Source organism: Ammodytes marinus (assembly GCF_949987685.1).
Source record: "Ammodytes marinus genome assembly, chromosome: 2".
NCBI lineage: Eukaryota > Metazoa > Chordata > Actinopteri > Uranoscopiformes > Ammodytidae > Ammodytes > Ammodytes marinus.
Window position 1 is genome coordinate 25,077,786 of NC_137231.1, and position 11,982 is coordinate 25,089,767.

Here is an 11,982-nt window from a genome sequence, read left to right on the forward strand (position 1 = left end):
GATCAGTTCCATTCCCTGTCTCTCTCTAGGCCAACGAGATTGAGCGGCTGACGATATGGTACAACCCGTTGTCCACTCAGGAGCTTGCTATTGCTACTGAACAGTCGGTGGAAACGAGCATTGCTAACTGGAGGTCCAAATACACCAGTCTGACGGAGAAACAATGGAAGGACAACGTCAACCTGTCCTGGAGCATAGCACCTTACCTCGCCCTACAGCTGCCCGCCAGGTTTCACAAAGACACACAATGCATTACTGCCCAAGTTTCATCAAAGTCCAACCAAAGATGTAATAGATTTTGTTTAACAAATATGTTAAAAAGCCTAAATTATAGCGTCCCAAACAAGCCAGTACGTTTTTTTAAAGCCGGAATCCATAACTTGCTTCAAATTGTTGCCATCTAATGCAGTGAGATGGAATTAAATGATGTTCAACATAATGCAACAAAGATGTATCATATTACCCTTTTGCTTAATGCCCTTAAAGTATCAAGCAAAAAAAGGCTGATACTTTTGCTCAGTTGCAGCACTGTAACTTGGGTAATGTTCTTGAATGAAGATAAGTGGGATGTGGGCCTGCAAAACACCAAAAACGTGTATACGCAATGGTCTTTATAAACCAATACATTCAAGTTCATGACATGACTTGAAAAGAAAATATTGAATAATTCTTTCAGCATGCACCTATTCAGTATTTTATTTGTTTGTTTTTCAGATTTAAAAACACAGAGGCAATTGTCTCTGAGGTGACTCGCCTTGTGCGAATGGATCCAGCTGCTGTGTGTGATGTTCCAGAAGCAGTCAAGGTGAGATCCTTCACCTGTCAATGATGTACATATTTTGTGGCAAAACTACCTTTTGCATGTGTAATATAGTGGGTTTTAGTAAAATAAACAGCATAACATAGCCTATCATACATCACATTGTGTGAGGTTTGCTCATTGGGAATACACCATGACAAGTTGCTTATCAATTTTCCCATTCCACAGTTGTATCTTTTCTACATTTTCTTTGTTTATTTTATATCTTGTCACTAAAACTCCTTCTCAACCTCATTATGCATTTGAATGTACAGTATGGGAGCAATTCCAATACAGTCATCCAATTTATCTTACTAGGGAGAAATTGTCCATCCGTGGACAGACAATACTGTTGTTTTGAAGTTCCCACCACTGCATCGTTGCCCCAAAACTTAAACAAAAGGAAAAAGTTTTTGTCGATCACTCTGTGTTTTACTCTCAAACGGCAATAGAAGTGTTTTTGTTGTTGTGAAGTAATCTCTTTCCCTCCAGCATCCGCTAGTCCTTTTCTTTTAGTTCTACCTGACTGAATTCCTAATGAGCCTCATACCTGTCTCAAGAAGAAGCAGGGGAGGCAGAGCAAGGCCCTCCCCAAAGGCCACCATAGTTTAACATATCCTCCTCCTTGACATCTCATTGTTTGTTTATTCCCAGTCACTTTAGTAACTAATACACACAGCTTCCTCTGGAGGCTAGTTAGCAGAGCATCAAGCTTGGGGGTCATGACCTTGCATCAGATTGCTGTATGGCATTTGATGAGGAAAGATGGATCCTATGTTGTCTAATACTGAGGATAAAGTAGAACATATCCAAGTAAATATGTAAATCCCAGCTAAAAATGTAATGTAACTAAGAGAAGTGAACATTTTCTAAGATATTCTCATAACTCAATAAACAAACTTTCCTCACAGGAAAATGTGATCCCTGGAACACTGTTTGAAGTTGGAAGGCTTCCTGAAAAGTTACTGTTTTACAGTTTGGTTTACAAACGGATTTCTAGTCTTACGTTTGGTTCCAGGGGCCTCAAAATAATTACATTTATGATGATGGAATTATTCAATACTAAGAATTACATGTAGAGTAAATATGTTTAGTAAACTCACTGCAGGATCTGCAAATGTAAACAAACCCCCCTCCCTTGAAACTGCATAGTGGAGCTTTAATGATAATTTTATTCTCAATTTCCTTCCTCTCTGTTTTTTTTTTTTAGTTCCTGGTGACGTGGCACACAATTGATGCAGACTCTCCAGAGCTGAGTCATATCCTGTGTTGGGCCCCAGCAGATCCCCCAACTGGCCTGTCGTACTTCTCCTCCCTGTACCCTCCTCACCCCCTCACAGCCCAATACGGGGTCAAAGTGCTCCGATCCTTTCCTCCAGTATGATCACATATACAGCACTCACACAATTAGCTTTTGTCATTTTTGTTAGATTTGTTTTTACTCTTGTGCAAAAACAAATACTATAATTTTTCAAGGAGCTTACAGTTATGAATCCACCAAAACTGATCTGCCTAAACGTTTGACAGAAAGTTGGTCTAAGTGTTGTGTTCAGAGGTCAATACCTGGCACCGCCCGCCTACGTGCTTCCGCTCAATTTTCATTTCCCTTCAGTAGTCAGTCTGGGCCTGTGATATATTAGTGGGTTTTCTCCGCCAGATTTTTGGCCGTCCAATCAGCGAACAGAGGGAGTGGCTGAGAACAATGACGTTGAGTTTCAGCCATATGTCACGACTAAACGATTGGTTGGCAGATCCAGAGTGGCACTGGGCAGATCCAATAGTTTTAAACTTTAAGAGACATCCGCCTTCAAGTGAGTTAAGGTTTGCCAATTGAGCGATTCCAGACCTTCTGTGCAAATTAACCCTTTCACGCATAGAGGTCACTACAGTGGACAGCTATTCAAAAGCTGTTTTCTTGAATATGCATGGGTGTAGATCGCCTAGTTGCATATCAGCCACTACAGTGGACTCTTGTGTGTCATCCAATGCATTGCCAACCAGTGGCCAACCATTGTAAGAGCAGCCACAATTAGTCAAAACCAAGATGGCCGACAGGGAGCAGAAAAGTTGAGTAGCTCAGGAATATCCTGTAAATACTTCAAAAATAGCAGACTCTGGCAGGTAAAAAAAATATGGCAACATCAAGTAACATCTTAGGAGTCATATAGTTGTTAAAATCTCCAATTATTGATTTTAAATTAGGAGGAAATTATGTTTAATCACCTGTCCACTAAATTGGACATCATCATCATCAATATATACTATGACTGCAGATGTGTTGTGCTTGAAAAAGCTTACTTTGCTGCAACTTTTTGGTTTTAAATCAATTGATTTATGTTATTAGAGGGCAACTTGAAGTATTTGTGTAAAAAAAAAACATTTTTTCCAGATTATTCCATTATGTGTAAAACAGTTGGTGTCACTATGATGCCAATTTTCATATAAAAATAGCTTTGATGAAGTGATGTACAAGTTAGTAGGCTGTACTACTGAATTACAGCTGAAAAAGAGAAATTGGAGAACCAAGGAAAAAGTTGTCTGTTATTTTCATAGAAAATTTTGATTGAAAAAATTATTCCACGCTTTTTCATTAGATTGAAGTATTGGAATATGTTAATATATGTGAACAGGCATTGAAAATATATATTATTTTATAGTTTTCAGATGATATATCATTTTTTTCACTGTTTTGTTAAATAAATAAGGTCAAAATTGAGAAGTCAAAACGCATGGAGTCCACCCGAGTGGACATGTGTAAAACTCTCTGAAAAATGTGTGTTTGAAAAAAATGAAGTTATATTTTTTCTTTTCATGCCTAAAGAAGTATAAAATCACTTGAGAAAAAAATCCAGACTAAGGATATCATAATTCATGCATGAAAGGGTTAAATAAAGTACGATGGTCCTGATAGGACCAGGCTACCCTACTATAGTGGTGTAGCCTTGAACCAAATTTAGGCAAAAAAAGACAGCACAGAAGATACTTGTTAGTGAAAAGCCGAAAGGATGACCACATTATTTGTACTACCTCTATACAAAGACACAGTTATTCATTATTTTTATTTGCTGGTAATGTCATTTCTTTCCATTGTTTTAGGATGCCATTTTGTTTTACATTCCTCAAATTGTCCAAGCACTTCGTTACGACAAGGTAAATATTACATCTTCTGATTCAGGTTATGTATCTAAAGTCTACCTATATTCAGATTGTTCAATTGATCTGGTCTTTTTCACCCTGTGTGCAGATGGGTTATGTGAGAGAGTACATCCTGTGGGCCGCTCAGAAGTCTCAGCTACTTGCTCACCAGTTCATCTGGAACATGAAGACCAACATATACCTGGACGAGGAAGGGAACCAGAAAGACCGTGAGATATTTCCCTTCACTGTCTCGTTGTGACTCAACACTTCATCCACACAGCAACAACGTGGACACACACATGTACAACACTGTGGTTTCTCTGTCCCTGCAGCTGATATAGGGGAGCTGCTGGAGCAGATGGTGGAGGAGATCACAGGCTCTCTGTCTGGCCCGGCCAAAGACTTCTACCAGAGAGAGTTTGACTTCTTCAACAAAATCACAAATGTCTCTGCCCTTATCAAGTATGAACCAGCTTTTTTGGAGTTAAATTAATTATACTAGCATATCCTTTATATTACTGTGCACTTTCCTCAAGATCAGTGTTAATTTCGTAGACTAAGACTATGACGAAAAATATTCGTCTACGAACCTTTTTCACGGACGTAAACTAAATAAAAACTAAATAAAAAGGCAGATGTGATGACGAAGACTGAGACTAATTTAACTGACACTATAGTCTACGAATAGGAACTAGACGAAACTGTTAGGGCGGGACGAATGGAGAAGAGATCCAATCAGAACTACTCTTTTTGTGGGACAAGTTGGGAAGAAATCCAATCAGTGCAAAGCAGCGAATTCAACCCTGTGTCGGTGAAAATCGACGGGAGACCGCGCAGGTGTGAGCGGGTGGAGTGAGCCGCTGTGCTGAAAAACTCTGCGGTATGATGGACAAAAATTATAGTCAGGGATATCCTGCCCGTTAACGATGTCTAGGGGAACGGCTAAGTTCCGCGATCTGTTTGTAGTAGGCTCTGTCTCGAGTTTGAATACACAGAGCCATGTGAAACTGCCGCCTCCGTCCGTTAGTTTCTGTTTTTAAGTTACAATCAACTCTGACGCATGGACAGCGTTCAATTAAAACCTCTAATTGTATTATCTAAAAGGCTTTGATGCAAAAGAAGTCCGAACACACACAGCGGCAGCAGTGTTGCTTAAAGGAAGGCGCAGTTGCTCAAATGTATCAGCACCTCAACTGCGTGCTGCTGCTGCTGCCCAGGGGCGGCCTTAACAATCTCGGGGCCCGTTTCAAGACCTAGTGTGGGGCCCCCCACTTTTTTAAAATATTTTCTTTATTTTATTTTATAAATAATGCTTGTGCATGCTCCCCGCAAAAAGAAAAAAGATTGTGGAATCCAGTTGGTTCATAGACAGATCATGAGGTAATGGACCCCCGGGCACAGGCTCTTAAAGCCCCCCCTCCCCCCTATCCAGTCAGGTACACTGATTTTATGTGAGATTATTACTAATGAAATAGAATACATGTTTTGTATTACAACCATTACATCTGTGTCTGTATTGCATATTCAAACCTTAATACCATTCAATGAAGAAAAACACTTAGTCGACGAAGTCCGCTGTAGATTTAGTCAAACTAAAATCTGCTTATATTTAGTAGACTAGACTAGACTAAGACTAAAATATTTTAGATGACTAGAATAGGACTAAGACTAAATGGTGTGATATTCAAAAGACTAAGACTAAGACTAAATCAGAATTTGCTGCCAAAATTAACACTGCTCAAGATTGATGTCCCACTAACAGCCATTAGTTTTACTTCAGTTTCGAGAATTTGGTTAAATTAAACTTTACATTTGACTAAACACCGTCAGTATTTAGTCAAATGTAATGTTGGCGAGAGATTAAGGAGGTGAAAGCAGGGAGGACAAATTCTTCTTCTTTGGACAATAAAGTAAACGTTACTTTTAGTAGTAAGGCTAAAACACACAACAAGAGCTGCTTAGCCTTGCATTCCCTTTACTCTAAGATACAACCTTGATTTGTTTTTCTTTTCCTTTCTGCTTTTTACTTCATTTAATATCTCATTGTTGTCACCAACATTTCATATCTCTGACTTTTACATTTTTGTCATTAATTGAATTGCATGGCAAGTGAAGATACAGTAACTTACATTTATAATCTAATGGGTAAATTGAAAGAAAAGTTAAACATTTATGAAGTTAAAAAGCTGTTCATTGCCATAAGGCCTCAAAGTAACTCTACAGTTAAACTTTCCTGTAAACAGAACCCTCTAGGTAATCCTCAAGGTGTTTATGAAGTGCTAACTGGTTCTCTCCTGAGCCACTATGTTCTGTTCCTTTCCCTGCCTTGTACCTCCAGTGATCTACTCTCTAAATCCCTTTGTTGTTCATTTATTTCTCTATTTGTTGCTCTAATGTCTCTCTGATTATGCTTGTGTTCTATACGCTGTGTTGCATCTCCCTCTTCCCCTGATTACCTGTCCACCAGCTTCTACACTCTGCAGCTGAAGAGCAGCTTTCTGACAGATCAGATTATTACTGGCTCTTACACACAGTCTTTTGTCAGCCCACTAGAGGCAGACACAACTCCCCTCTGCCCTCATTACAGCACTAATTGCAACTGTCCAGGGTAGAAACTTCCACCACTCTCCGTTACTCTGTACACCAGTGAATCCCCTCTGTGAATAACATCAGAGCCCAACTGTCACCTATGGTCTGCAGTCATTCCGTCAGATACCCATGCACACTGCTGTTCTCAGTAAAAGCCAGTCGTAGTTAGTTTGTGTTGTTTTTGTTTGTCTTCATCAGGCCGTTCCCCAAAGGGGAGGAGAGGAAGAGGGCCTGCCTGGAGACCATGTCACAGATCAAAGTCCAGCCGGGCTGTTATCTGCCCAGTAACCCAGAGGCCATGATTTTGGATATAGATTACAAGTCTGGTACCCCCATGCAGAGGTCAGCATCAGAAACCATTTTCTATAATGATTGGAACAGTCACATGAGCAAACAAAATAAATGTAAAGCTTTGCTGAATTTGATAAAAAGCCCTTTTTGTGTAATTTTGTGTCTCTATTCAGTGCTGCCAAAGCTCCCTACCTGGCCAAGTTCAAAGTGAGAAGGTGTGGAGTCAGTGAGCTGGAAAAAGAAGGTATTGCTAATGTTAAACCAATGTTAAAGTACATGACGCATTTCATAAATGTGTGCATACAAGCAGTGTGCAATGATGTCTTCCCCCTCAGGCCTGCAGTGTCGCTCAGATTCTGTAGATGAGGCGAAGAGTGAAGAGGAAGCTAAGAGAATCTGCTGGCAGGCGGCCATCTTTAAAGTGGGAGACGATTGCAGACAGGTCTCATTTTTACACTCCTCTTATTTCACTTACTAAACTGCAATCTCCAATCCATTCAATGACATCTACCTTTGACATGAATGAATCCTTTTACCTAGAATTCCTCAGTTTACTATTGGGTCATTTCTGTTCATAGGACATGCTGGCTCTCCAGATCATCAGTCTGTTTAAGAACATCTTCCAGCTGGTGGGCCTGGATCTCTACGTGTTCCCTTACAGGGTGGTCGCCACAGCCCCTGGAGTAAGACCATCATAAACCTTTTTCTTATCTTGCTCTAGCTTAACTTCCTGAGAAGAACTACTGGATCTTCACGAGAAAGTTTGCCTTAAAGGATGAAAGTCCCAAACTTTCCCCCTGTAATTAAAGCACTCACATTCCTCCTGTATCTGATGTTCCACCACAGTGTGGAGTGATAGAGTGCATCCCCGACTGCAAGTCTCGTGACCAGCTGGGCAGACAGACGGACTTCGGCATGTACGACTACTTCAGGAACCAGTACGGAGATGAATCTACACTCGCCTTCCAGAAGGTAAATGGAATCCCACATCCTTGTATAGGCTTTTCCAATCATCAATCAGTCACGAGTTATTTACACCTGCAACATTGCTACATATTTGTCAGTACTCACATATCGTTTTACTGCTTTATTGATCATTCATCTGACACGTCTCTTTTCAGGCAAGGTACAACTTCATCCGCAGTATGGCAGCTTACAGCTTGCTGCTCTTCCTGCTGCAGATCAAAGACAGACACAACGGCAACATCATGTTGGACAGCCAGGGCCACCTCATCCACATCGGTGTGTATTGTGTGCATGTCCTTGTGTGTTCATTGTAGTGAACGTAGGGCCAAACCATTAAGACGCACAGTTTAAGATGTGTGTTTCCTGTATTCCAACAAGGCTCTTGAGAGCCTCCCTTTCTTTGTTTGTAAGACTCACACTTGCACAACTGCATCAGTACATGAAGATGATACAACAATAAAAATAACAAAGGAAAGCTCTTATCACTGTCATGGATTACCAATCTTAAAGTCTCTCTGGCAGCTGACTTTCATCCTTGACTTAATTCTAATAATACTAATGGAAACTGACGGCTTCATTTGAAAAAATCAAATGGTTGGTACCACAGGTTGGCTTAAGATACTGTGTGTCCTGAATTTATTAAATTATTATTTTAAATACGTTATTGGAGTTATGACCCTTTACCCTAGCCAGTTTTGACCCATCCAACCCTAGCCTTTAATTTGCAGTCTTTGCTAACCCTTTCAAAATGATTGTGTTTGTAATAAAACTTAAACTTCTGTGTTTGTGTGTGTGTGTGTGTGTTTTTCTAGACTTCGGGTTCATGTTTGAAAGCTCTCCTGGTGGGAACCTGGGCTGGGAGCCAGACATCAAGCTGACCGATGAGATGGTGATGATCATGGGTGGGAAGATGGAGGCGACGCCCTTCAAATGGTTCATGGAGATGTGTGTGAGGGGATACCTCGCTGTCAGGTGAGTGTGCAGAAGAAATGACAAACTACCAAGATTTGTTAACATGTAACATTAAGACTCATTCCTCTGTTGAATCAGGCCCTACATGGATGGTGTGGTCTCCTTGGTTACACTCATGCTGGACACGGGTCTCCCCTGCTTCAGAGGACAGACCATCAAATTGCTCAAGTGAGTTTGGCGTGTCGATGTGTCTGTATGCGTGTGTTCGCCATTGTGAAAGAGAATAAACAGTTTGATTGTAATGTGCTGTTGTTGCTCATGGCTTCTTCCCGTCACATCTAGACAACGATTCAACCCTGGTTTGAGCGAGAAAGACGCAGCTTCCTTCATCATCAAAGTCATCCAGAACTGCTTCCTCAGCAACAGGTCGGTACAAATCTTAATCCGTTTATATATTCTTTTTAATATTGGTTTCTAGAAAACATTCTTCACATTTCTACAATTGCCATTTGTTCTGTCTTACAGGAGTAAAACCTACGACATGATCCAGTATTACCAAAACCAGATCCCATACTAAACGTCTGTGCAAAAGCATGTGCATACAGTATATTGGCCCGTACATGGTGTTTATTTGTTTGTGTACGTGCGTGCGTGCGTACGTTCGCGTGTGTGCCTTTTGAAAATGTTCACCATTGAAGATTGTGAGTCATTATTTTATGCTACTTGTTGGATGTTTCCTTAATGTTTGATGTTGTTTAATGTTTCCTCTTCAACCATATTTTTTTTATCTTGGTTTATTTATTATTTTATGTTGAAATGAATGTTGTTGCACTTTGAGTTGTGTGCACTTAGAGATAAATTACTCTTGGTTATCTGCTCGTTGAGTAAAAAATGTATCAGAGTTTGCGCCAATTTTAAGTAATTTGTTTAATTTTTTAAAGCTGTTGATTTTAGATGGGGTTTGAAATGTAATTGGATACTTTAAGTAGCTGAAGTAGACCAGTTTCATTTCTGACCAACGTGGCCTATTCTGTCATCTCGTACTTGACTACACTACTGTGCTTCTCTTTTTTAATGGACCAGTCCTATTTGAATTTGTCTGTGGCGTTGTACTTGTCTTGTATTCAACAGTGACAGTTGACTGTATAGACATGTGTTACTCTCTGTTTTTTTTAGGTTGAACTATTTGCAGGCGCCTCGGGACAAATGATGCACACACGTTCTGGGAAACACTGGGGCCAAGTTTTGTAAACTTATCATTGCCAAAAGGGGAGGGAAGATTATGCACATGAATCCAAGTCTTTTAATTGTTTCTAAATGAAGGTGAAACTCCGGTTTGAATGTTGGGTAGTTGCATGAAGTTGAGCATTAACTACCTTGTAGCCTGTGTGTACAATGTGGCTTTTGGTCAAAGTTATTTTAGTAATACAAGTGCTGTGCCCCATGTGCATATGGCTAGCTTAAGCCTCAATGTAATGTTACTGAATGTAAAGATTTTGCCTCTTTGTATATTTATATCCATGACTCATTTTACGTCTCCTTTTCTATCTTCATGCCTTTTGAATTCGAATGCATAAGATACAAAATCAAATAAAGATATATTAACTTAAAGCATATGTCTTTTTCTTGATGGTGGTATTTCATTATTTATAGGACACTGTTGCTTCGGTGGTACGGTTTAAGTGCCCTACGTTGGCATGGATAGAGATAAATCAGTTACAATCATGTGGTTTTATTTGACACTCGGTGGTCATTTAATTCTTAATTAAGACAGTATGAAAGTAATTTGTATTCTGCATAATCTTAATGTATCTTAAATGTATTTTATATAATATGTTTGTATAATTCATTAAAGTTAGCGCCTAGTGAGTTAGTTTTATTTTACAATAAGAAGAGAATTAACAAAACATATAAACTAGAGAAATGGACAGGGAAATTTCAATCATTTCAACAAATAAAAAGTATTTAATGGAAACAAAGGTATGTTGAGAGAATTTTTTCCATGTGAAGTGTGTTAAATGTATGCCTTTTGAAAATATCATTTCTAATAAGAGGGGTTTTGTTTAGGGATGCATAAACACCTATTTTCAATTCTAAATGACTTACTCTCATCTGTTGTAGAGCAAAGGCTTTTTGAATGTTAGGTTATGTATGTGTGCAGTGCAAGCATTTTACACCAATGTGCAATTGCGTCTATTCTGCAGCAAAATTATGTATTTTATATTTGTATCCACCAGGGGGCAGCATATAATGACATTCAATTTGTTTCCATGTTCTATGGTGCCAGTTCTGAATAACCATTGTGAAACTAACTAGCCACCACCAAATCTGCATTGTTTTGAGGATGAGTGTCACTTTTGACAAGACATGAAATACTAAAGTAATGCCAGGTAACATGCCTGAAAGAGAGCTTAGGCATTACAGCTGTCAGACTGTTTCCCTCTAGGATGATGAGAGTGGCTTGAGTTGGCCTCGAAGCAATTACAGACGCACTGAGTGAGTGACTGCTTTTGAAGAAGAGTTCGCCCTTTGACAGAAGAGCTGCCTTAAATGGAAGCTATGTGTGTGCCTGTTTCATTTCTACTGTTGTGAAACACGGACATGAGACGCAGACCTTTTTGTGAAATACTCTGCATATTCTTGCAAAACAGGTTATGATGACAACACTCATTACAAAATAAAAAGTGACTGAAATAAAACAGCCCAACCCATTAGGTATGTTGAAAATTGGCAGGATTCACTTCAGTTTCATAGGTGTGTTAAACTGGGATACCCTGCAGCAGCACTTGGGAGTGGTGTGTGTTACATTCTGCAAATACACTTACACAAGTATGTGAAAAAGTTGTCTCAAGAAGGTGAGATGGGATGAATTATTGGAGACATTCAGCAACAAATGAATACCTCAAAAACATTTGTTTAACCGCTGCTCTGAGTTTTAAAGTCATAGTTGAAAAATCCTCTGTTTCGACACAAAAATGTAAAAAACGAATGCCTGTATTTGCCTCTTTTACGATACGATTATCATAGTTTTATTATATATACAATAAATATACACAATAAATAGCACATGAAGTATTGCACACATCTGGTGGCAAAAACATTTATATATATATATATATATATATATATATATATATATATATATATATATATATATATATATATATATATATATATATATTATTTTCTTATCATCATGAGTAAATTATTATAAAAAGAGGAACGTTAATTGGGCATTCATATAACTTACTGTGTGTGTGTGTGTGTGTGTGTGTGTGTGTGTGTGT

General features: G+C 39.1%; 1 protein-coding gene across 1 annotated transcript in view; it reads left to right on the top strand.

The window, feature by feature from the left end:
• The window catches only part of pi4kab (phosphatidylinositol 4-kinase, catalytic, alpha b), a 30,157-nt gene extending 19,911 nt beyond the window's left edge, over positions 1-10,246 (top strand). The window contains exons 39-54 of the mRNA XM_080040287.1: positions 30-229; positions 715-805; positions 2,010-2,177; positions 3,896-3,949; positions 4,044-4,164; positions 4,270-4,399; positions 6,725-6,868; positions 6,991-7,061; positions 7,153-7,259; positions 7,396-7,500; positions 7,664-7,789; positions 7,939-8,059; positions 8,596-8,755; positions 8,834-8,923; positions 9,038-9,121; positions 9,221-10,246. Coding sequence (XP_079896413.1) covers positions 30-229; positions 715-805; positions 2,010-2,177; positions 3,896-3,949; positions 4,044-4,164; positions 4,270-4,399; positions 6,725-6,868; positions 6,991-7,061; positions 7,153-7,259; positions 7,396-7,500; positions 7,664-7,789; positions 7,939-8,059; positions 8,596-8,755; positions 8,834-8,923; positions 9,038-9,121; positions 9,221-9,272 — 1,824 coding nt within the window. The 3' untranslated portion in view covers positions 9,273-10,246. The remainder of the gene's footprint in view (positions 1-29; positions 230-714; positions 806-2,009; positions 2,178-3,895; positions 3,950-4,043; positions 4,165-4,269; positions 4,400-6,724; positions 6,869-6,990; positions 7,062-7,152; positions 7,260-7,395; positions 7,501-7,663; positions 7,790-7,938; positions 8,060-8,595; positions 8,756-8,833; positions 8,924-9,037; positions 9,122-9,220) is intronic.
• The last annotated feature ends 1,736 nt before the right edge of the window (positions 10,247-11,982 follow it).